The following is a 21,322-nucleotide window of genomic DNA, read 5'->3' on the forward strand; positions in this document are numbered from 1 at the left end:
TGATTTTCCTCTCTTGAGCATTAAGCCCAGAGCCTTGCTCCTGCTGTGCAAGTATTCTATCATTGCACTACATGTCTAGGCCTAATTTTTCTTTTAAGAACTCAAAACTGAGGAGGTGATGTGGCTCACACCTATAATACTAGCACTTGGGAGACTCTTCAGATTTCAGGTGAGCCTGCCTGCATTCCGTAGTGAGTGAAAACCCTGTCTCAAAAGAAGAGATTAAAAACAAACAAAAAACCAACACTGTCTTCAGGTTTCCTTATTAGGGAATTTGTGGGGTAATCTTCCCACTCCCCTCCTGTACCTTGTTTGTGTTGTTTTGGTTTGTTTTTTTTTTTTTTTATCTCCCTTGGGTTTGTGTTGGTTTTTTTTCAATTTTTTTTTTTTTTTTTTTTTTTTGTTGTTGTTAAGGTAAGGTGTACATATGCAGATTTTGCTTTAAGTGTCCAGCTCACCGGTATTAAAGATGTTCATAGTGTCATTCCTGTCACTTCCCCCTGTCTCTATTACATTCATCTTCTGTATTCTACCAGACAAATCCTCATTTCTCCTGAGAGTCCCTGGCAAGCACTGTTCTAGTTTCTGTCTCTATAATTTTAATTTTTTTTAATGATCTATTTACTTATTTAATGTGAGTGCTGTGTTTTCATGCACATGAGAAGAGGGATTTGGATTCCCTTACAGATGGTTGTGAACTATCATGTGGTTGCTGGGAATTGAACTCAGGACCTCTGGAAGAGCAATCAGTGCTCTTAAACACTGAGCCATTTCTCCATGTCTGTCACTACAACTTTTTTAGTGTATCATATAATTAAATAGAATCATACACTGTTTGCCTTTACTTAATTAATTTTTGGGGGGGGAAATTGGGGAGTTGTTTGATACAGGGACTCTTTTCCTATCCCTGGCTGTCCTAGAATTCACTGTGTAGACTGGGCTGGTCTTGAACTCACAGAGATCTGTTTTCCTCTACCTCCTGGGTATTGGGCTTAAAGGTGTGTGCCACCACCCAGGCCTTTAATTTATTTTTATGATGGTTTTAGGTAGCCCGGGCTTTCCTGAGATTGGAAATGTTCCTGAATCAGCTTTCAGACTGGTAGAGTTTTAGGCATTTATCTACCACGCCAGGCCAGGGTTTATTTACCTTTGTGACTGATTTATTTCACTTAGCATAGTGTCCCTAAGATTGATCTGTAATGTTAGAATTTCTCCCCCACCCCCTTTTTTTGAGTTGTGATCCCAATGTGTAGTCCTAACTGACATGTACCTCACTTTGTAGACCAGACTGGCCTCCAGCTCCTGGGAAGTTTATAAACTCCTGTTTCTGCCTGACAAGTGCTGGGATTACAGACGTGAGGCCTGTCCCTGGTTGTTCTTTCTCGGGGTTAGATAGTACTGGGGGATGGGGAGCTGGGCTGGAGAGAGAGCTCAGCCATTAAGGGGAGTTTGCTCTAGCACTCACCTGGCAGCCCACCGCCAGTGTCACTTCAATTCTGAGGAATCCTGTACCCGACTGTGTCCTCCACAGGCACTGTACACACGTGGTGCCCTTACTGCGTGTCAGCCAACACTCAAACACGTGAAAGGAGACACACCTTAGACAGTGCTCCACATGTACCACAGTTAGCTTCTCCACATATCTGTCATTTGCATTTCTGTGGTTTGTTTTGTTTTTGTTCTTTTTGTGACCGTGTCATGCTGTGTTTCCCTGACTGGCCCATAACTCACTATCGCAGTCTCTGATGTAGATTGATCCTTCTGTGACTGACCCTGGTGCCACCACACCTCGCTGTAATGACATTTGGCTCACTTCCATCTTTTACCGATTACAATTACAATGAACGTGAGTGTGCAAAAATGCCCTTAGGACTTTGCTTTCAATTCTTTGATGTGTACCTAGATGTGGATTGTTGGATCATGTTTGAAGTATTGATTTCTCTGCCCTCTGGGGTGTCTGTATGAGCACAGATTTTACTCCTCGTAGGCCTAGGGCTCTCGGCCTCAGCATTATGCACATTTTAGATTATGCACTTTTTGTTGGGGATCCATTCTGGACATTGTTGAGTGTTTGGAGCATCTCTGTCCTATAGTGACAAGCAGCCAGGCTCAGTGGCATACACCTTTAGTCTCAGCATAAAGGAGGAGAATCAAGGGCAGCCAGGGCTCTATAGTGATACCTTGTTTTTAAAAAGTCTCTAGAGCCAGCTGGTTGTGGGACACACATTTGGACCAGCACTCTAGGGAGGCAGAAGCAGGCAGATCTGTCTGTGTTCGAGTCTGGCCTAGTCTTGCCTGGACAGCCAGAGCTGCAAAGAAAGCAGCCCTATCTCAAAACACCATCAACAACAAATCTCAATAAAAGAAAAAAGTCTCTAGACATCATCAAATGTTGTCTAAGCTAAACTGACTCAAGCAGGAAACCCATCTAATCGCTAGACTCTGTAAGGCCTTATACCCTTCTGGAACGGGTTTGCTGTGTATTCTTGTTCTTGGTTTCTTTTTTGAGACGGGGTCTTGCTCTTCAGCCATAGCTGGCTGGCACTCACTGTGTGGGCCATGCTGGACTTTGACTTACTTCCTCAGTGCCAGGACTGCAGGCGTGCAATTCGGCACTCCAGTCAAGGCCCTGGAACTTTAATTCTAGACTCCACAGGTTTATCTTCAGCTTTTGTCGCTTGCTTGTCCTGAGTTCCATAAAGAGTATCTGAGCATGTCTTACAGAGCAAGGAGTGTTGGGCTCTAGTCAGCCTCTGAGCAGAGAGCACAACAAATCAGAAAGTGGCTTGAAAAATGGTTCTTGGTATCATCCATCCAATATAAATTTTAGGTATAGATGAATGGACATACACAAGGTATATGATCATACGAAATGTGTCTTTCATGAGTGCTAGTATATTAAGTATATTTAGTATGTTAGTTCATTAAATCCTAACACATGTCTCCAAAATTAGTATCATGAGTATTTTATTTAAATTTTTTTGTTCCTCTGATTTTTAAAAATCTTTTTGTTTTGTTTTTTTGAGACAGGGTTTTTCTGTATCCCTGGCTGTCCCTGTCCTGGAAGTGGCTTTGTAGACCAGGCTGGCCTCAAACTCAGAGATCTACCTATCTCTGCTTCCCAAGTGCTAGTATTAAAGGCATACACACCACCACTGCCTGGTGCACCTTTGTTTTAAACCATTCTAATCTTAAGTATTAAAGTGTCAAAATAGTAAGATTGAACTAAGGTGGGTGACACTTGGAACACTAAATGTATATCACAATTTTAGAAAAATCCTCCAATCAGAAACTGAGAGATTAACCTCATACTGCCTGGAGTGGGATAGGAAGCTGGAACTGGACATTCCTGATGATGGTAAGAAAAAAATTATCTTAGGTTTCATGCTTGTTGTTATCATTGTGTTGTTTGTTGATGATGTTTTTGAGAGGTTCTATCAGGACAGGCTGGCAGGTACTTGAAGGTAACCTTGAACTCCTGGTCATCCTGGTCCACCTCCCAAGGGCTGGGCTTACAGGTGTTCAGACACACCTGACCATAAAGATGATGATGTGTGAAGTAAGGCTTGTTCTCTTGTTTGTAGGAGTAGTGTAGATTGAACCCAGGATCTTGCATGTGCTAAGCAAGGGCTTGACCTTCATTTCAATATTAAAATTCTAGTGTTGTCCAGCTTTGTAGTTTGAGAATTCTTCAAAATACTAAGAGTAGTCTAACATATGTTTCCTAATATTTCTATGCTAATCCCAGGCAGAGACAGGTGGATCTTGAGTTCAAGGCCAGCCTGGTCTACAAAGAAAGTTCCAGGACAGCCAGGACTACACAGAGAAACCCTGTCTCAAAAAAAACAAAAAACAAACAAACAAACAAAAAAAAAACAACCAAAAAAACAACCAAAGAACCAAGCCAAAAAACCCCTACTGCCACCACCAACAAAAAAAAAATCACAAAACAAAGGCTGGAGAGATGGCTCAGAGGTTAAGAGCACTGCTTCTTCTTTCAGAGGTCCTGAGTTCAATTCCCAGCAGCCACATGGTGGCTCACAACCATCTATAATGAGATCTGATGCCCTCTTCTGTTGTTCTGGTGTATATGCAGGCAGAACAGTATATATAAAATAAAATAAACAAATCTTTAAAACAAATCAACAACCACAAAATAATTATTTGTTTAGAAATATATGTATGTGTATATTTCAAATAATAATTATTCAAATCACTATGAAAACAAACTTTAGCAAAGATCGTTAGTACCATATTTGGAGAAGTCATGTATATAAAGTACATCATGATGTCTTTGGATATTTATGTATTTTAACTTGTTTGCGGTTGAAGTTTCTTAAAATGCAAGTCCAGGACTAGAGAGATGGCTCAGAGGATAAGAGCTCTGGCTGCTCTTTCAGAGGCCCTGAGTTCAATTCCTAGCAACCACATGGTAGCTCATAACCATCTATAGTGAGATCTAGTGCCCTCTTCTGGCATGCAGGTGTACATGCAGACAGAACACTGTATACCTAATAAATAAATCTTTTTTAAAAAAAGTTGATAAAATAAATAAATAAAATATAACACAAGGAGAAAGGGAATGATATTCACTGTGAAGACCTGTATGATTAAGGATGGACTCTGCTAATTACCACTGGTACTTGAAGCAAGGAACTAGTGTTCAATATCAATGGCAAAGTGTTTTGGGTGTTTTTGTTTTTATTTTGCTGTGAGAATTTGATTCGATAAGCTCTAAGTTAAGTCTCAGTTGTCTGGCTTGCTATAAAGGCCTGTTTTCATTTCTTAACTTGTTTAGCTAAAGATCTTATTCGAACAGCAGTTGGTCAAACCAGACTCCTCATTAAGGAGAGATTCAAACAGTTTGAAGGACTGGTGGACAACTGTGAATATAAACGAGGTGAAAAGGAGACCACCTGTACAGATCTGGATGGATTTTGGGATATGGTTAGTTTTCAGGTATGTGTCAGGTATGTTGTGTATATTTGCTCTAACAACAGGAAAATGGGATAAAATTTAGCTACTTAGGATGTAATAATCGAGCTATCAGGAGGCCCCATGTAAGCTGCACTGTCTTCTCCCTGTGTTGTCAGAGAGTCTGATAACTGCACGTGTGAGGAGTGAGTTAGTGCGGTGACTGAATTCCTGTTGTGTGCCAGGCAGTGTAGCCAGAAATGACCAAGAGGCACAAGCAGAACAGGCATGGTGATGCACGCCTGTAAGCCCAGGCAGAGGCAGCAGGGTCTCCAAGTTCAAGGTCATCCTGGTCTACAGAGCAAGTTCCAGGACAACCAGAGCTACCCAGAGAAACCCTGTCTCAAAAAACAAAAAACATACTATACATATATATATATATGTATGTATGTATATTTATGTATGTGTATATATACATACATACATGTATATATGTATGTTTTATATATATACATATGCATATACATACATATATGCATATATATGTATATACACACATACATACATATATATGGAGCTGAAGACATAGCTCAGCAGTTAAGAACACTTGCTCTTCTTACTGTTCCAAGCACCCACATTAGACAGTTTACAAGTTTATAAGTCTGGTGCCATGGATCCTACTCCCACTTATGGCCACCCATACTCACATGGGTCACATATGTATACTCAGGCATACACACATAACATATATACATAAAATAAAATCAATCTTGAAGGAAGAAAAAAGCAAGCAGATCATTTGTGTGGCAGCATTCACCTTCACTATCATTGCCCTGGAAAAGTAATTCTATAGAATTTGCCTTCAGAATTGTATTCAGAATTATAAAGAATATACATATGGTTCCAACTGTACCGAAGGATAAACATAGATTATGTGTAAATACCTTGACATTTTATCTGGGGGTTTTCCCCTCTCTGCTGTCATGCTGAGGACCTAAGCTGAGGCCTTCCCTCTGCCAGGCAAGTGCTTGGTACCTTCTTCCTCATCTCTGGATTTGGAATTTGGAGGGTTTCCTCTCCTCCCATTCGTCCTCCCCCTTAAAAAAGTGAGAAAGGACTCAGGAAGATGAGCAACCCAATTTAAAGATTTTAGGGAAGACCTGAAGGGCTGCCGTAGCCCAGAGTGCAAACAGATGGTGACTGTTGAAATGGTGAGCATCTGAAATGATGCTCAGCATCATATGTCACCAGGCAATTAGCAATTAAAGCAATAGAGTGACAGCCAACCAGACACCTGTTAGCATGGCAGAAGCGCAAAACTGACAGTGAGCACTGGCGAGCGAGCAGCACGCGGGAACAACAACGCCAATGGCAGGCCCAGGCTAGAGGACCGTTTGGTGGCTCTCTGCAAAGCTAAACATACTCTGAATGTGGGGAAACACTCAGGTGGTGACTTTGGGACCACACAGCATGTGTTCATGCATGATTTGTGTGCAGTGCTGAGAACAACATGATTAGTATTTGCTGGAGAAACAAGATGACCCCAGCATTTGGAAGGTGGAGCAGGAGGATTGGGAGTTCAGGTATGTTCTTGGACTGTATAGCAAGTTGTGGGTCATCATGGGTTGACGTGAGACCCTGTTGTGCGCTCTCTCTCTCTCTCTCGCTCTCTTGCTCTCACTCCCTCTCTCATCACCCAACTGCACATATACCCCACACAGGATTTTAAATTTAATAACTAACTATGGCTTTGGGTTGCCATTTTCAGTTTATTTAACATAGTCATTTTAGAGTCACAAAGTAGCAATTTTTACATAGCATTAATTGTATGAACTTGGGCTTTTATTAACAGGTAGATGATGTGAATCAGAAATTCAACAATTTGATCAAACTTGAGGAATCTGGATGGAAAGATGACAATCCAAGTAAAAAAGTTCTCCGGGTAGGTTTGTGCATTTTCTACTCAAATTTCTAGCATAGAGTCTTCTCTGGTTTTTGCTTTCAAAAATATATTTCTCTGTGTGGGTAGTTGGGTGGGGTAGTCTGTCTGTGCCACGGAGTACATGTGGGGTGCAGAGGACAACTTGGAGGTGTTGGTTCTTCACCATGTAAACTTTGAAAATATTTCGCTCTGGGTTTCTTGCTTCACAAGCTAAATTTAATATATTGCTTTATTACATTTTGATTGCCTTTGGGGGGAAAAGTAAGGATATCATCAACATGAAATGTAAGATGTTTATTTCTACAGAGACGAAAATAAAAGATGTGTGATGGAATTGAGGTGCCTAGGTGACTTTTATGTTCCTAAACAGTAGGTAGATGGCAGGTGATGTTTTAGTCTGAGACCTGTACCTTTGCCGACACTTGGTGTATGGCGTACTTGTAGTACCAGCTCTTGAGGCTGGGGCAGAATGATTACCATGTATTCAAGGGCAGCCTGGGCCATGTAGCAAGCGTCATATGTAGCCAGGATGGCCAGGGCCACACAGCACTCTCTTAGAAAAACAGAACAAACATCCTATACTTATGTATTTGTTTGTAATTGCAATAGCATTAGATAATTCGTGTTTTGTTTATGTTAAATTCCAAATAGCGTTACACTTTAAAGCAGTCCATTTAGAGGGGTGCTATGTCCACAGTTTATGGTTGAAAAAAATCCAGTATTACAAAAGCTGTAATCATTTGCCCAAGGAATTCATTCTAGGCTTCCTTACCGCAGAATCCGTGCTCTTACGGGTGGATTACACCTCCTCGCTGTTTTCGTGCTTCTGTGGAACAGACAGCAGAATGATAGTTTATGTGTTTCGTCACTATGCTGATAAGGTTTTCTATAAAGTCTGCTTTGTTAAGAGTCCATTTTGGGGTTCAGAGCACTCTTGTGCGCGCACACACACACAGGCTTGCTCACTGTGGCCTGTCACTCCAGTTCTAGCTTCTGATACTCTCGTGGACTCTGGGGCACCTGTGTTCCTGCAAATTTTCACACTTAAACTCACATATGTATGTGAATTTAAGACCTTGTTTTAAAGTCCATCTTACTCTTGAGATTTGTGAGATTGCCAGTTTTCTTCTGATTTTCGAAGTACACGTAATTTATAAACTCAGGTTTATAGTTTATAAAGTATTAGGCAAACAGAACTGTTCTGAATTTTGTGTTAGGATTGCGAAATGTTAAAGTATTAAAAGAAACTTCATTGTTTCATCCCAAAGAAATGTCACTGCAAGGATCTGAAAGATTAGATAGTTGAATAAATATCAAATATTCTATAATAGTTAAGGATGTTATTTCTAAAAGGGGCTAGTACCATGATATTTGTTTTTGTTTTTTTTTGAGATGGGTCTCACTAGGTATTGTTGGTGTACTTTAAAAAAGAAAACCTCTTGTATACATTTCTTATCTTTCTTTCTACTCTACCGCTATCCGTTCCAACATCACAACACCAGGTAGGAGAGAGAAACGGTTAGTGGGGGAGGGTGTGCAGTTCTCTTAGCTGCTTCCTGCTGGCTATGGTAGTAGGGTTCCTTGGAGCCAGTCCAATCCTCCTTTTAGGAGATCTCCAACTTCTGTCTCACTGCATCAACAGCAACAGGAGCCGCAGGGAGTAAGCAGCAACAGCCTTGTTCTTTCTTGGAGTTACTCCACACCCTCTGGGCCCTGGCATTTATTCTCTCTCCAGAGTCCTCAGATTTAAACTATCTGCAGCTGGCAAAGAGCTTCTCTCAGAGACTGCACGAGACAAATAGTTTGCTGCTGTGAACCATCTGAATCAGTCCCACATCCCACACCTGGGATTAAAACAAAACTATGTTTATATCCACAACAAGGTGTCCCAGCCTGAACTCAAACATGGAATCCTCCCGCCTCAGCTTCCAGGATACTGGGATTACAGGCTTGTACCACTGCTCCTGACACCCTGGGAGTATTTATTTGAGAGTTTAGCTCTCAAAATAATAATGTACTGGAGGCTGTGTCCTGTAAGAGCTGCAATTCTGCCTGTGCTCACCAGATGTCTCCCCTGATTTGCGTCCGTCCACTAGTTGGGAGAACTTTCTATTCCGGGATCACCCGGGGAAGTATGTACCCTGGGCCAGTGCTTTATGTCTGAGCTGTACACCAGGCCCTTAAGGCCACTGTTAATGGAATAAAACTAACCTTTTACCGAAACTTTCATGACACAGCCTGTAACTCACACCGAGCTCTCTCAGTTTGTCATTTAGCTTTATTTTCTGTTACTCCCTGTTTAAATGTGTTCAGGATCTAACCTTGATTACACTAAAGCAGCCAGCTTGCCTGTTCACTTGTCTTATTGCGCGCCCCGCCCCATTCTCAGCTCCTCCTCAGCCACAGTTTCCTGAAAAGCATGCACGTCTCTACTGTGTGTTTCCTCATCGGTTTCGTCACTCTGCCCCATTAGTTACTGAAGTTATTAGAGACGTGACGTATGCATTTTAATCTTGTTGCTGTCTGCGCCCTCTCTCTTGACATGGTTAGTGCACTTACCACGGTCCAGGCTGAGTGTTTGCAAGTTTGTTTTGCATTATCCCTTAAATATTTAATATTCGGAGTTCCCACTTCAACTCTCTTTTCTCTGTTCACACATATTTTTCATGGGTTTTATTTATTAATTTAGTTTTTTGTCTTTGGCATAGGAGAGTATTGAACTGGGGACCTAATGTATGCTAGGCAAATGCCTTACCACTAAACTACAGCCCAGCCCAGCCATTCCTGTGCAGTCTTCCCCTCCCCCTCCATCCCAGATGTGTTTATGTGTGTGGGTTTTCAGGCCAGAAGATGGTGTTGGATGCCCTGGAGCTGGAGTTGCAGGCTGCTAGTAGCAGCCCAGTGTTGGTGCTGGGCCCCAGACTCAGTCCTCTGAAAGAGCAGTAAGCTCTCTTAAAAGCTGTCCAGTCCCCCTAGTTCCTGCTCCTGTGCATCTTAACCTACCTCTTGGTGTCCCACATCTGTACTATGTACAACACTTACAGCTCCAGCTCAAGTTCTGCTCATCATTGTCTGAGAGTACCTTCAGTAAACCCTTTCCCTGAACTGGTTCCTGTCTCAGAAGAATGCCGTTGTCATGCCATTGGGTGTTTTTAAGACGTGTTGAGTCCAGCTCTCATCCAAGTCCACAATAGCAGTCTTCCTCTGGCCTCCTAAGTGCTCAGGGTACAGATCCCAGCCACTACCTCTCTCTTATGAATGTTTTCCTGCATGTATGTGTATGAACCACATGCATGCCTGTTGGGTCCCCTGGAACTCAGGTCATGGATGATTTTGAGCCCCCCACCCCCAGTGACATACCTCCTCCAGCAAGATCACCCCTCCTTCAGCAGGGCCACATCCAGTTCTGCCCAAACAGTTCTCCTGAGGATCAACCACCATACAAGATGATACCCTGTTGGGATGATGCTGCCTTTAATTTCTTCTGGTCCTGAGGATAGAATGGGTACACATTTAGAACCAGCTGTTACAGCTTAGTGAGACCCTGTCTCAAAATAAAAAGTCAAAAGGGCTTGCAGCTCACTTTAGTGGTAGAAAGATTTCCTGCTATGGAAGGGGCTCTAGGTTCAATCCTCAGTACCAAAGGAACAGGAAATGGATGGTAATGAACACACCTTAATTACTACTCTTTCTCTTTGCAGAAAAAAACTGTGCCTGGTAGAACAATGAAAGCAAAACAGGATGATGATGGACGAATAGCAGCTAGAAACCGTCTGGCTGCCATAAAAACTGCAATGAAAGAGAGACTAAGGCAGGAAGAGCATACCCAAGGGGCAACTGTGAAAACACCAAAGGAAGTTGACAAAATAGTGTTTGATGCTGGATTTTTCAGAATTGAGAGTCCTGTTAAATCATTTTCAGGTTTGTGTTTGCTAAGATGTAAGAGAAAATACTTGGGCCAAATGAGGGCTTGAGTAAAAGGTGAAAAATAATTTTCATATGAAAAGATTTAAGTGCACTGATTTCTAGCAAGTAGACTCTGTGCTAGCAAACCAATATGCAAATCTCTCTCTCTCTTTGTTTGTTTTTTGAAACAGGGTTTCTTTGTGTGTAATTTTGGCTGTCCTGGAACTCACTATGTAGACCAGTCTGGTCTCAAACTCACAGAGATCTGCCTGCCTCTGCCTCCTGAGTGCTGGAATCAAAGGTATGCGCCACCACTGCCCAGCAAAGGTTCTCTTTTCTTTTCTTTTCTTTTCTTCCTTTCTTTCTTTCTTCCTTCCTTCCTTTCTTTCTTTCTTTCTTTCTTTCTTTCTTTCTTTCTTTCTTTCTTTCTTTCTCTCTTTCGATTTATTTATTTATTTGTTTGTTTGTTTGTTTATTTATTTATTTATTTTTTATGCATTATTCTGCCTACGTGTATTCCTAACACACCAGAAGAGGGCACCAGATCTCATTATATATGGTTATGAGCCACCATGTGGTTGCTGGGAATTGAACTAGGGCCATTTGGAAGACCAGCTAGTGCTCTTAACCTCTGAGCCATCTCTCCAGCTCTGCAAATCTCATTTTGAGAGGTGTGGTCATATTGGTTTGTGCATGATTTATCTTTTAAGATCATGTTTGTGTTTTCCAAGTGATATCATAGTGTCTATAGCCATGTAGTCACACTGTCTGTAAGGTTCCATGACAAGTTAGGTTAGAATGAAGATGCAGTAGGAATTGGAGCTGTCATACTTCCCTCAGCTGACTGCAGCCCCTCTGCATAGCAGAGGTGAGGAGGCAACTGAACTATTTTGTGGAAACCTGTACCTCACTGCGTTTGAGATCCTTGGGATCAAACTCAGCTTTACATATGCTAGGCAAGCACTTGTCCTTAGAACTATAACCACCCTTTTTGAAATTCCCTTTTGAGACAAGGCCTGGCTTAGTTTCCCAGGCTGTCCTTGAACTCATCAGGCCTGGAACTTGCTGTAGTCCTGTTGGCCTGGCCTCTGAAGAGGCTGTGGCGTCAGGCTTGTGCCACCAGTCCCCACTTCACATCCCTGTATTCAGGTGTTCTGTATGCTGCTCATTCTCAGTGAGATCATTCTCTAACTTCCTGCCAGGACTGTGATTCTGGTACCAGACATTCCAGTGCCATGTGAGGGGAAGCCGGTATCTCAAGAATGTATTTATAAATATTCACTTGTTCCCTTATTTCCATGTACTAACTCATGTTCAGCTGTATCTGATAACCATCTACAGCAGGATACAGCTTGTGTCTCAGCTGTCCCAGGAATTACTGTAAGACTTGTGGGAGTCATATGTTACCAGGAAAGGCATGGAGACCAGATGCAAACAGCAAGACATTTATTGAAACCAACATGTTGGGGTCTCCTGTACCATAAGGAGAGGTGACCCTGAGGAACAAAAGCTTAGGGTTTTTATAGGCACTTTGGAAATAGCAACAGGGCAATTTTTCATTGGTGGATAGTCTAGGTCTAGCTATGTGCATGGGCCAGCCTGCTCAGGATTAAGCTGCCTGCTTTGCTGTTTCTCCAAGGATTGCTTGCCCCGACCTGTGTCCTTGGGGGCTTTTCCAGCAACCATCTGTGTGAATGTGCCAAGGACTGCCTGCATCTATATCCTTGGGGTTTCTTCAGCAACTGTCTGACTGTCTGTGAGGTTTGAGTCCTGGGGCGGGGGAGGTGGGGCAGAGGGAAGAGGGTGTACTCTGCACTTAGCAGTTAGGGGAAAGTTCCCAGTTTTTCCAGGTTTTTTTTTTTTTTTTGTTTGTTTGTTTGTTTTTGTTTTTTGTTATTCTCAAGCTAGATCTCATCAATACTATTCTGGATAAAATATCAAAGGAACTTGTTATTCAAACTGGGTTTGGTTTTTTGCTTTGCGAGGGGATTTTGTTGGTTTGGTTTTGTCTTGTCTTGTTTTTGAGACAGGGTTTTTCTATGTGGCCCTTGCTGTCCTAGAACTTGATATGTAGACCAGGCTGGCTTCAACCTCAGAGAGATCCTTCTACCTTTTCCTTCCCAGTGCTGGGATTAAAGACATGTGCCACCTTGCCGCTGTGTTGTCGCTCTTGACCCAAGCATTTATTTGTCTGGGTAGCTAAGGAATACTTGCTAATTTACATTGTATCTTCTAAAATATTCTTACTATTATCTTTTATTGTCATGGTTGTACCTCTTTTTATGTTTTTTTTTAAGTTTTAATGTTTTATTTTATGTATATGGATGCTTTACCTGCATGTTTGTCTGTACCATGTGTGTGTCTGATGGCTCTGGAAGCCAGAAAAGGGCATCATATCCCTAGGACCTGGAGTAACAGCTGTTGTGAAACACCATGAGGCGCTGGGAACCAAACCTGGTTCCTTTAGAAGAGCAGCTAGTGCTCTTAACTGCTGAACCATCTCTTCAGTCCCAAAGTCCTACCTGCATAGTCTAATGTGTTAATTCTCTTTTATAAAAAACATCCTTGGCACTTGACTTTAACAAATGTTGATGAGAGAAGTCCTAGTTAGTAGGATTTGCACTGCCTTTCTGAATAAAAAGTAAACAAAAGGACTTTTGCTATGGAGGTTATTTTTTCTTTTTCTAGTACTTTCTTCTGAGCGTCGTTCTCAAAGATTTGGAACACTTAATTCTGCCAACAGAGTTGTGCCTGAGAGCAGGGCTGCAGGGGACCTTCTAAGACAAAGGATGTCACTGGAGAAGCCTGATCAGAGCAGCGAAAGTGAACATGTTGATAAGACGTTGTTTTCAGATACTCTTGAAAGCAGGTATTTCTCTAATGTGCATTATGAGTTTAATCGTGTTGATAGAAACTATCATTTCACATGCTTTAGGTAGTAAAATGTGACAGCCATATGTTTCTAATTAAATGATTAGAACATATGATTCCATAACATGTAGGCAAGACTTGCTCTTTTCTAAGTGAGGAAACAGATTTAAGATTTCATGTTGGGGGGCTGGAGAGATAGCTCAGTGGTTAAGAGCACAGGCTGTTCTTCCAGAGGAGCTGGGTTCAATTCCCAGTTATCCGCATGGTCATCTGTAACTCCTACTCTAGTGATCTTACGCCCGTACATAGACATACATGCACGCAAAACACCAATGCATTAAAAATAAATAAATCTAAATATATATATATTTATATTAGGTTGGAACCAAGTATGGTGGTTGTAGTCATAGCCATTCAGGAGACTGAGGCTTATAAACCCCTTATTTAATCAGAGGTTTGAGACCAGCCTTAGCAGCATAGCCTCACTTAAAACAAAAGAAAATAGAAAGATTGAAGTTGGTCAGTTTTAGATTGGCAAAAGTGAAAAGTGCATTGTGCAATACACGGGAGAAAAAGAACAGTATGGTGCCCTCTGGTGCTTAGCAAACCTGAGCTCCAAACCAACCACATGACTTACCAGCTGGGAAAATTTGGGACAGATTAATTAGCTCAGCTTCACTTTCCTCCGCTCCAGAAGTGGAGCGCTCTGCTGCTTTCGGGTGGTTAAGAGGCACATACTTCTGTTCTGGTCTTTATAGAAAGTAGCCAGTGAGTGCAGACAACCTAGACATCATTTCAGGTTATTGACTAGTGTCATCCCTTACAACAGCCACGTCAGGTCCTGGGTGAGAAAAGTGAAGTGGTATCTTAATGAAATTCGTCTTATAATTGCTCAGTTGATCAATTCTTCATACAGTGCATCAAAATAACCTAAGCTGTCCTTTTAAGTGGTTCAAAAATAAATATGCAGTGCATATGATAGGGGAAAAGAACTTGAAACAAGTAGGAAATAAAATTGTATCTGATGTCTAAATAAGATGTTGGGCTTATTACTAATCTGAAGTTTGGAAAGTGTTGAGCACTCCTCACTGGAAAAAAAATCCAAAAAACAGTAAATACATAAGGCGGTGGGAGGAAATGGGGTTGGGGTGGAGAGGCAGGCCCAATGAGTTCAAATACAGGAAGCACATGAAAGTTTTCAACTATTTTGTTGAATGTCCCCCCCCCCCTCCCCGTGTAGCCCTGGTTTCCTGGACTCACTTTGTAGACCAGGCTGTCCTCGAACTCACAGAGATCCAGAGATCCACCTGGGCATTTTTATCCTTCAGGGCTACAAAAATACTTTTGGTATTATAAAAATCTGTGTTTTGTAATATACCAATTTATTATCATGCTACTTTGTATAGTTTATAATTTATTATCTATATTAGGAAGATCTGTAATAGTGTTTGAGTCATATTATAAGTACTTGTTCCCCAAAATGATAATCTGGAGCTAGCAAGGTAGCTCAGTGGGTAAAGGCACTTTTTTTGCAAGCCTGGTTCAGTCCCTAGAAACAACATAAAAGTGGAGAAGAGATATATATATATATATATATATATATATATATATGTTTGTGAGTACCTGTAGGGGCTGTGTAATTTTGTGTGCTATATGTGTGGGTACCCACAGGGGCCAGAGGAGGACTTCAGATTTCCTGGAGTCTGAGTTACAGGCAATTGTAAGGTGACTAGCAGGGGAACCAAACTCTCTTCCTCTGTAAGAACAGCAGACTCCATCTCTTCTCTGGAAGAGCATATTTTAACACAGACTTTGAAGAGACTGAAATTAGCGTTCAGTTTATTTGCTTTGAAAGTGTAGATTCATGCATGCATTCCTTGGCATGCATGAATGGGCACCAGAGGACAGCTTTCATGTGAGTTCCAGGGGTTGAACTCAAGGTCATCAGGCTTGTTGGCAGGCTCCTTTACCTAGGAACCATCTTGTGGATCCCTGAAGAGATTATGAAAGATAAATTTTCTTAATTTGTCTTTTATTAACGTACAAAAGAATGAGTTTGGCTGTGGCATTCTCTTGGATTTGGTGTTTTGGTAGTCCTAAGACTGAATACAGAGCCTCACACATGCTAGGCAAGTACTCTGTCAGCCCTGTACTTTGTTGTTCAATTACATTTTTATTTATGTCTGTTGTGTCTGTATGTATGTGGGTACATACATGCCCAGATCTGGTCTCTCCGTAAGTTTATGATTAAAATATTGAATTATACTATCAGGTAAACATAGCCAATTTGGAGGCATGGTGGTACAGCTGTAGTCCCACCACTTGGGAAGCTGAAGCGGGAACACTGACAAACCAACCTGGGTTACATAGCAAGACTGTTACACAAAAAAACCAAACTCGGTGCACAATAGAGGTGTTCTGCTTCAGAAGCAGCCTCCTCTCCACCTTTTCCTAGCTATGCGGCTCTGGCTAAGGCTCATGTTGCAGGTGGAGCCATATTAGCTTGAGTGATCGGCATGGGAAGGGTCCTGGGAACTTCCATGGAAAGAGTACACCGTCTGCATGACCATCATACAATACCTGTCCAGTCTGTATAGATCAGGGCCAGGCTCTGTGTCTGACCCTATTATGCAAACTAGCAGACTCCGTGAAGAATGGACTCAGAGCAAAAGTCAGTGTCTGTGTGTGTTTATTTGTGTATAATGCCACTGTTTGTTTCAGGTACAGTCGAGTAGAAGACACTCCATGTCCTAGAGAACAAGATCCAAGTGACATAGACTGTGTAAGTCCAAGGTGTTGGTAGGTAGCCAAGGGTGTCATCTGCCTATGCCAGACATTTAATGGAGACACTAAGTGTCTCCATTAAAGAAAGAAAAAAATAACAATTTCTTTTGGAAGTCTAAGTGAGTCATGCAGTCATCATTCTCATTTGAATGGCTCTTGGTTTGTTTGAAACCATACCCTCTTTGAATTCTTCAAGCCACGTCAAGATGAATACAGAAGTAGTGAACAAGAGGAAGAATCAGTGATCTTTGGCCTCTTTTGAAAATTTTTTTAGAATTATTTTATGTATATGAACATTTTGCCTTGCATGCGTATCAATCACCATGTGCATGTAGTACCTGTTGGAGCCAGAAATGGGTGTCAAGTCTCCTGGACCTGGAGTTACAGAAGGTTGTGGCTCCTGGGAATCAAACTTGGGTTCTCTGGAGGAGCAGCCAGAGCTCTTAACCTTCTCTTGCCCTGGCCTCTATTTTTTTTTTTTTAACCAAACTTGATGATATCATAGCTATACGGTGTATTATATCTTCCTTCTATGACTGTGTAGACCTGGCAAACCTTGAACTGCAACCTTCTTTCCCCAGCATCCTTGGAAGCCACCAGGTCCAGTTTGCTCTTATAATTTATTTTCTCTTCACAAAAAATTTGCCAGGCTTTGAACTAAGTGTAGATGCTTGCTGAGAAGCTTGTCTCCATTCCTGTGCTCTTTATGGTCTGTGCAGGTGCTGTGAAGCAAACTGGTGGGGCGCAGGGTGTTCTTTAGACTTTCTGCTGTTGCTGTTTGTTTTTTCGAGACCGGATTTCTCTGTAGCCCTGACAGTTCTGGAACTCAATCTGTAGACCAGGCTGGCCTCCAACTCACAGAGATCCCCCTGCTTAAAGGCACGTACCACCACCATCCGGCTTTTGCTATTTTATTTTTAAGCTCCCCAGACTTTACTTTTAGTAATCTCTTCCTTGAAAATTTAGTTTAAACATTAGTTAGCACTTCTGAAGTCTTCTTGTAAAAGTTCCCTCCCATATTAGTTTAATGCAGACATGGGTATATAGCATAACACACACACACACACACACACACACACACATATATACTTAATCTCTTACTAAGAGTACAGTGTGAATTTATTATATTTGTAAAATATACCATCATTTCAGAAATCTGATTTCCTATTGGGTTGATAGTTGCGGCTTTATTCTATCTCTAGATAGTCTCATTTCAATGATCTGGAATAGGACCTTGTCACCTGGTTTTTCCGGTGAGTCTGACGCAGCTTACTGAGTTGTCATGAAAGACTGCAGGATCAGCTGCTGCAGTGAATCAGGAAATGACTTTGGTTTGCTAGTCCTGAATACGAATATAAGACATTCACAAGGCTGGCAAGATGACTTAGTAGTTAGAGGCACTTGAGCAAGCCTGACTACCTAACTTCACTCCTCAGAATCAGAGTGTAGAAGGACTGAAGCAGTCCCCGCAAGCTGTTCTGTGACCTCTCTGCTCTTGTGCATATGCTCTCGTGCATATACTCTTGTGTATATGCCCTTGCATGCATTCACTAGAAACAAGCAATCCATTAAAGCAATTAGAGAATTAAGGAGCAGCAGATGCTTGTATTCCTTAAGCAACTATTTCCTAAAGGATTTTTGTCTTTGCCTTTGTGACCTTGCACATCTACTGTCTTTGTGGTCAGGCTCCAGGCTGCCCTGTGTGTCTGGAGCAAAAATGTTCTGCTATGAACATTTTTCTTAGTCTCAATTTTCTTTACTCATAAACTGGAATTTAGATTAGGGACTTCAACAATGTAAGGCTAATTTGTGTATCAAACCTGATTTAATCCTATTCTTAGGTCTCATCTCTGAATGATTGATTTTAAATATATAAGTAAATCTGAAAATTATTCTGTAATATGATCATAGGTGCTTTCTAGTTATATTGTCTTATTGGGTCTTAGTACTTTATACTTGTCTAAGATTTTTTTCCATTTCCATAAATAGTAAACATTAGGTACGTAAGTCCAGCTCTCTGTTTAGGCCCAGATTAGTGCTTGCCAAACAGCGTCATTTAAAACTGAAATAGGGCTTGGCTGGGGAAGGTAAAAGATCCCAGTAGGTAGAAGACCGCTGAGTGCTTTACATGGCTTAGGATTTGCGGAATCTGAAACCATCCTACATATGCTGTCAAAGTCCATTTATATATTAGTCATTTTTTTAAGTAAAAGTTTATGGTATGCCTTTTAATTAAAGGCTTTGGTGGCACACACCGTTAGTCCTAGTACTCGGGAAACAGAGGCAGGCGGATCTCTTTTGTTCAAGGCCAGCCTGGTCTACAGAGTAAGTCCAGGACAGGAAACCCTGTCTCCAAAACCAAACAAACAAAAAGGTTTACAGTAGGTCTTATGTTAAAATAATTTCATTGTTACATAGGGAAACTTACTTATTCTTTGGCACTAAATTAACTAACAGTGTAGAGAATTTTTTCGGGGCAACTCTAGATGGTGGATTCAGTGACTTCTCTGAATGTGTTCTTTAGCCAGCCCCAAGCTGCACCAGCCCCTGCCGGCAGGAGGAGACCAGACAGCAAGAGCACGCCCGACTCTTCTCCTTTGGTGATGACCTCATCGTCTTCTCACCTCTAAGACCCCAAAGTAAAGAACACCAGGAGGACTCTTAATTTAAAAATAATTCTACACAGCTTTTACTTCACATCATTAATTTTCCGATGTGTTCTTAAGCTGCTGGAAATTTTAGAGCTATGCACTGGTATTCACTTCTGTTTGTTTATATTGTATCACACAATGTTTTAATGTTCAGTGTTCATCAAGACACACTTTAGGGGTAAGACTGTAAAAGCGCTGCAGGTTATTTAAAATGTTAAAAGTGAAGCGAGTATTTGCATCTGCACCCTCATTTTGTACTTTTTTATTTGGGCTCCTGTATCTGTTGACATCAAATAGCTTTGATTTCCTACATTCCTTTAGATAAAGTTTTCTGGATCATGAAGTCCATTTATTACAGTTACTTTTCCTACCATTGAAAAGATTGTTGGGGAAGGTCTTTAAAAAAAAAAATGTTGAAATTACAGGATGTTTTGTGCTGCCTCAGGTGGCTGTCCTGAGCAGTGTGCACACTTAAAAACAGTCATCACTCCAGCCCTTTTCTTTTATAAACCCTTAACTCTGTGATTGTAAAACACAGTGCTAATACAGAAGGGAGACGGCTCAGAAGATAAAGGCACTTGCCATCATACCCATGAGTTGTTCTCCAACTGCCACATTCATGTAGCATGTGCCAGCCCTTCCTTCACACACATATCCCCACCCCCGCAGAAAATAAACAGAAAGTGCAGTGCTCCAAACAACAGCTCGCAGCAGCAAATCCTGTTAGCCAGACCCTGTGTTGTTGGTCTGAATATGAGCTGAGCTTTGGAAGGAGACATTCAGCACAATGTAGGTTTAGGATTAGGCATTTTCAAGAGAAACCTCAGTCTGCTTTTTTGTTTTTGTTTTGAGACAGGGTTTCTCTGTGTGGCCTTGGTTGTCCTGGACTCACTTTGTAGGCCAGGCTGGTCTTGAACTCACAGAAATCTGCCTGCCTCTGCCTTCCCAGAATGCTAGAATTACAGGCTCGCCTCACTGTGCCCAGCTCTCAATCTGCTTTTGATGTCAGAAGTAGATGTGTTTGGCTTTGGGGAAAGACAGTATTTATTATGAAGCCCAAGCAATTTATTGGAACGTTACATAAGGTGTTTGCATAAGAAAATATTTGTAGACTGTCTTCCCTTTCCAAAAGATGAAGACTGATTGAATGGCCCAATAGTGAGTGATGGAAAGTTATGGGTGGTGAGGTTGCTTGATGGGTAGGGAACCAAGCCTGCTGACGTGAGGCTGATACCTGGAATCTTCATGGGGGAAGGAGGTACCCAGCTCTCTGCATGTTCAGCTGTTGATTGAAAGCGCTTGCTTTTGCACACCTCTTGATTTCTGTTTTTCCTGAGACGCTAGCTTGTGGCGTTCACCAGTTTAAAGTATTAGAGGAGATAATATTGTAGAACAAGGAGAATTCTGACATTTTCCTAATCTGTGAGCTTGCTGATGATAGGAAAGTTAGAAAGGGTTAGGTATGAAAATGTGTACATAAAAACCAAGACACAAAGTCGCATTGGCATTGAATACTGATTTGAAGGCAGTTACCTGTGGCTTTAAAAGAAAAACGGTTTAAAACAGCCTACACGCCAGATTTCAGGACTGCGTCCATGATTGCCCTTTAAACCGCGTCCGAGGTTGATCGCAGTGGTGCTGGGGTGAGCAGCTGCTCGCTGTTGTGTAGAACAAAGCCTACATTGCATGTCACCGTGTGGAAGGCAGCGTGCAGACTCAGTGCCGGCAGCAGCCCCCATCTCCTGTGGCTCAATTGGCCTGAACCTAGGATGCATAAGTGCACCGTCTGGTTTCACCTGGAACCACCAACAGGGAGTGCTCAGTAACTGGCATCCCAGTGGCCAGCGATGAGCGTCTGCTGGGGAACTGTCTCCACTCTTCTCAGTGTATTTCGGGATGGTTTGTTAACATTACATGCTTTTCTTTACTTACACTGCTCCAAAAAGCATAGAAAGACAGGCAAAGGAAGCAGGCATCGATGGGCCTGACCGCAAATCCAAGGCCTGAGTGGGCAACTCCACACCATCCCCTCTCAGAAGTCAAAAAGGGCAGGAGCAAGGGCACAGCAGTTAAGAGTAGGAACTACTCTTGCAGAGGACCTGAGTCTGGTTTCCAGCATCATAGACAGGCGGCTTACTACCACCCATAACTCCAGCTCCAAGAAGCAGCTGCACAGACACAAATACACACGCACAAAGTAAAGGGCTGGGCATGTGGAGCTCAGTGATAGAACACTTGCCTAGCATTCCAAAGT

General features: G+C 41.9%; 1 protein-coding gene across 4 annotated transcripts in view; it reads left to right on the top strand.

Moving 5' to 3' along the window:
* The window catches only part of Dlgap5 (DLG associated protein 5), a 39,267-nt gene extending 17,958 nt beyond the window's left edge, over positions 1-21,309 (top strand). For all 4 annotated transcript variants that reach the window (XM_055605937.1, XM_055605934.1, XM_055605935.1 and 1 more), the window contains exons 11-17: positions 3,273-3,358; positions 4,799-4,959; positions 6,767-6,856; positions 10,558-10,777; positions 13,451-13,631; positions 16,355-16,415; positions 18,942-21,309. In XM_055605937.1, coding sequence (XP_055461912.1) covers positions 3,273-3,358; positions 4,799-4,959; positions 6,767-6,856; positions 10,558-10,777; positions 13,451-13,631; positions 16,355-16,415; positions 18,942-19,082 — 940 coding nt within the window. In that variant the 3' untranslated portion in view covers positions 19,083-21,309. The remainder of the gene's footprint in view (positions 1-3,272; positions 3,359-4,798; positions 4,960-6,766; positions 6,857-10,557; positions 10,778-13,450; positions 13,632-16,354; positions 16,416-18,941) is intronic.
* Positions 21,310-21,322: the final 13 nt, after the last annotated feature.

This window comes from Psammomys obesus, unplaced genomic scaffold (genome assembly GCF_907164565.1).
Source record: "Psammomys obesus unplaced genomic scaffold, mPsaObe1.curated_primary_1811, whole genome shotgun sequence".
NCBI lineage: Eukaryota > Metazoa > Chordata > Mammalia > Rodentia > Muridae > Psammomys > Psammomys obesus.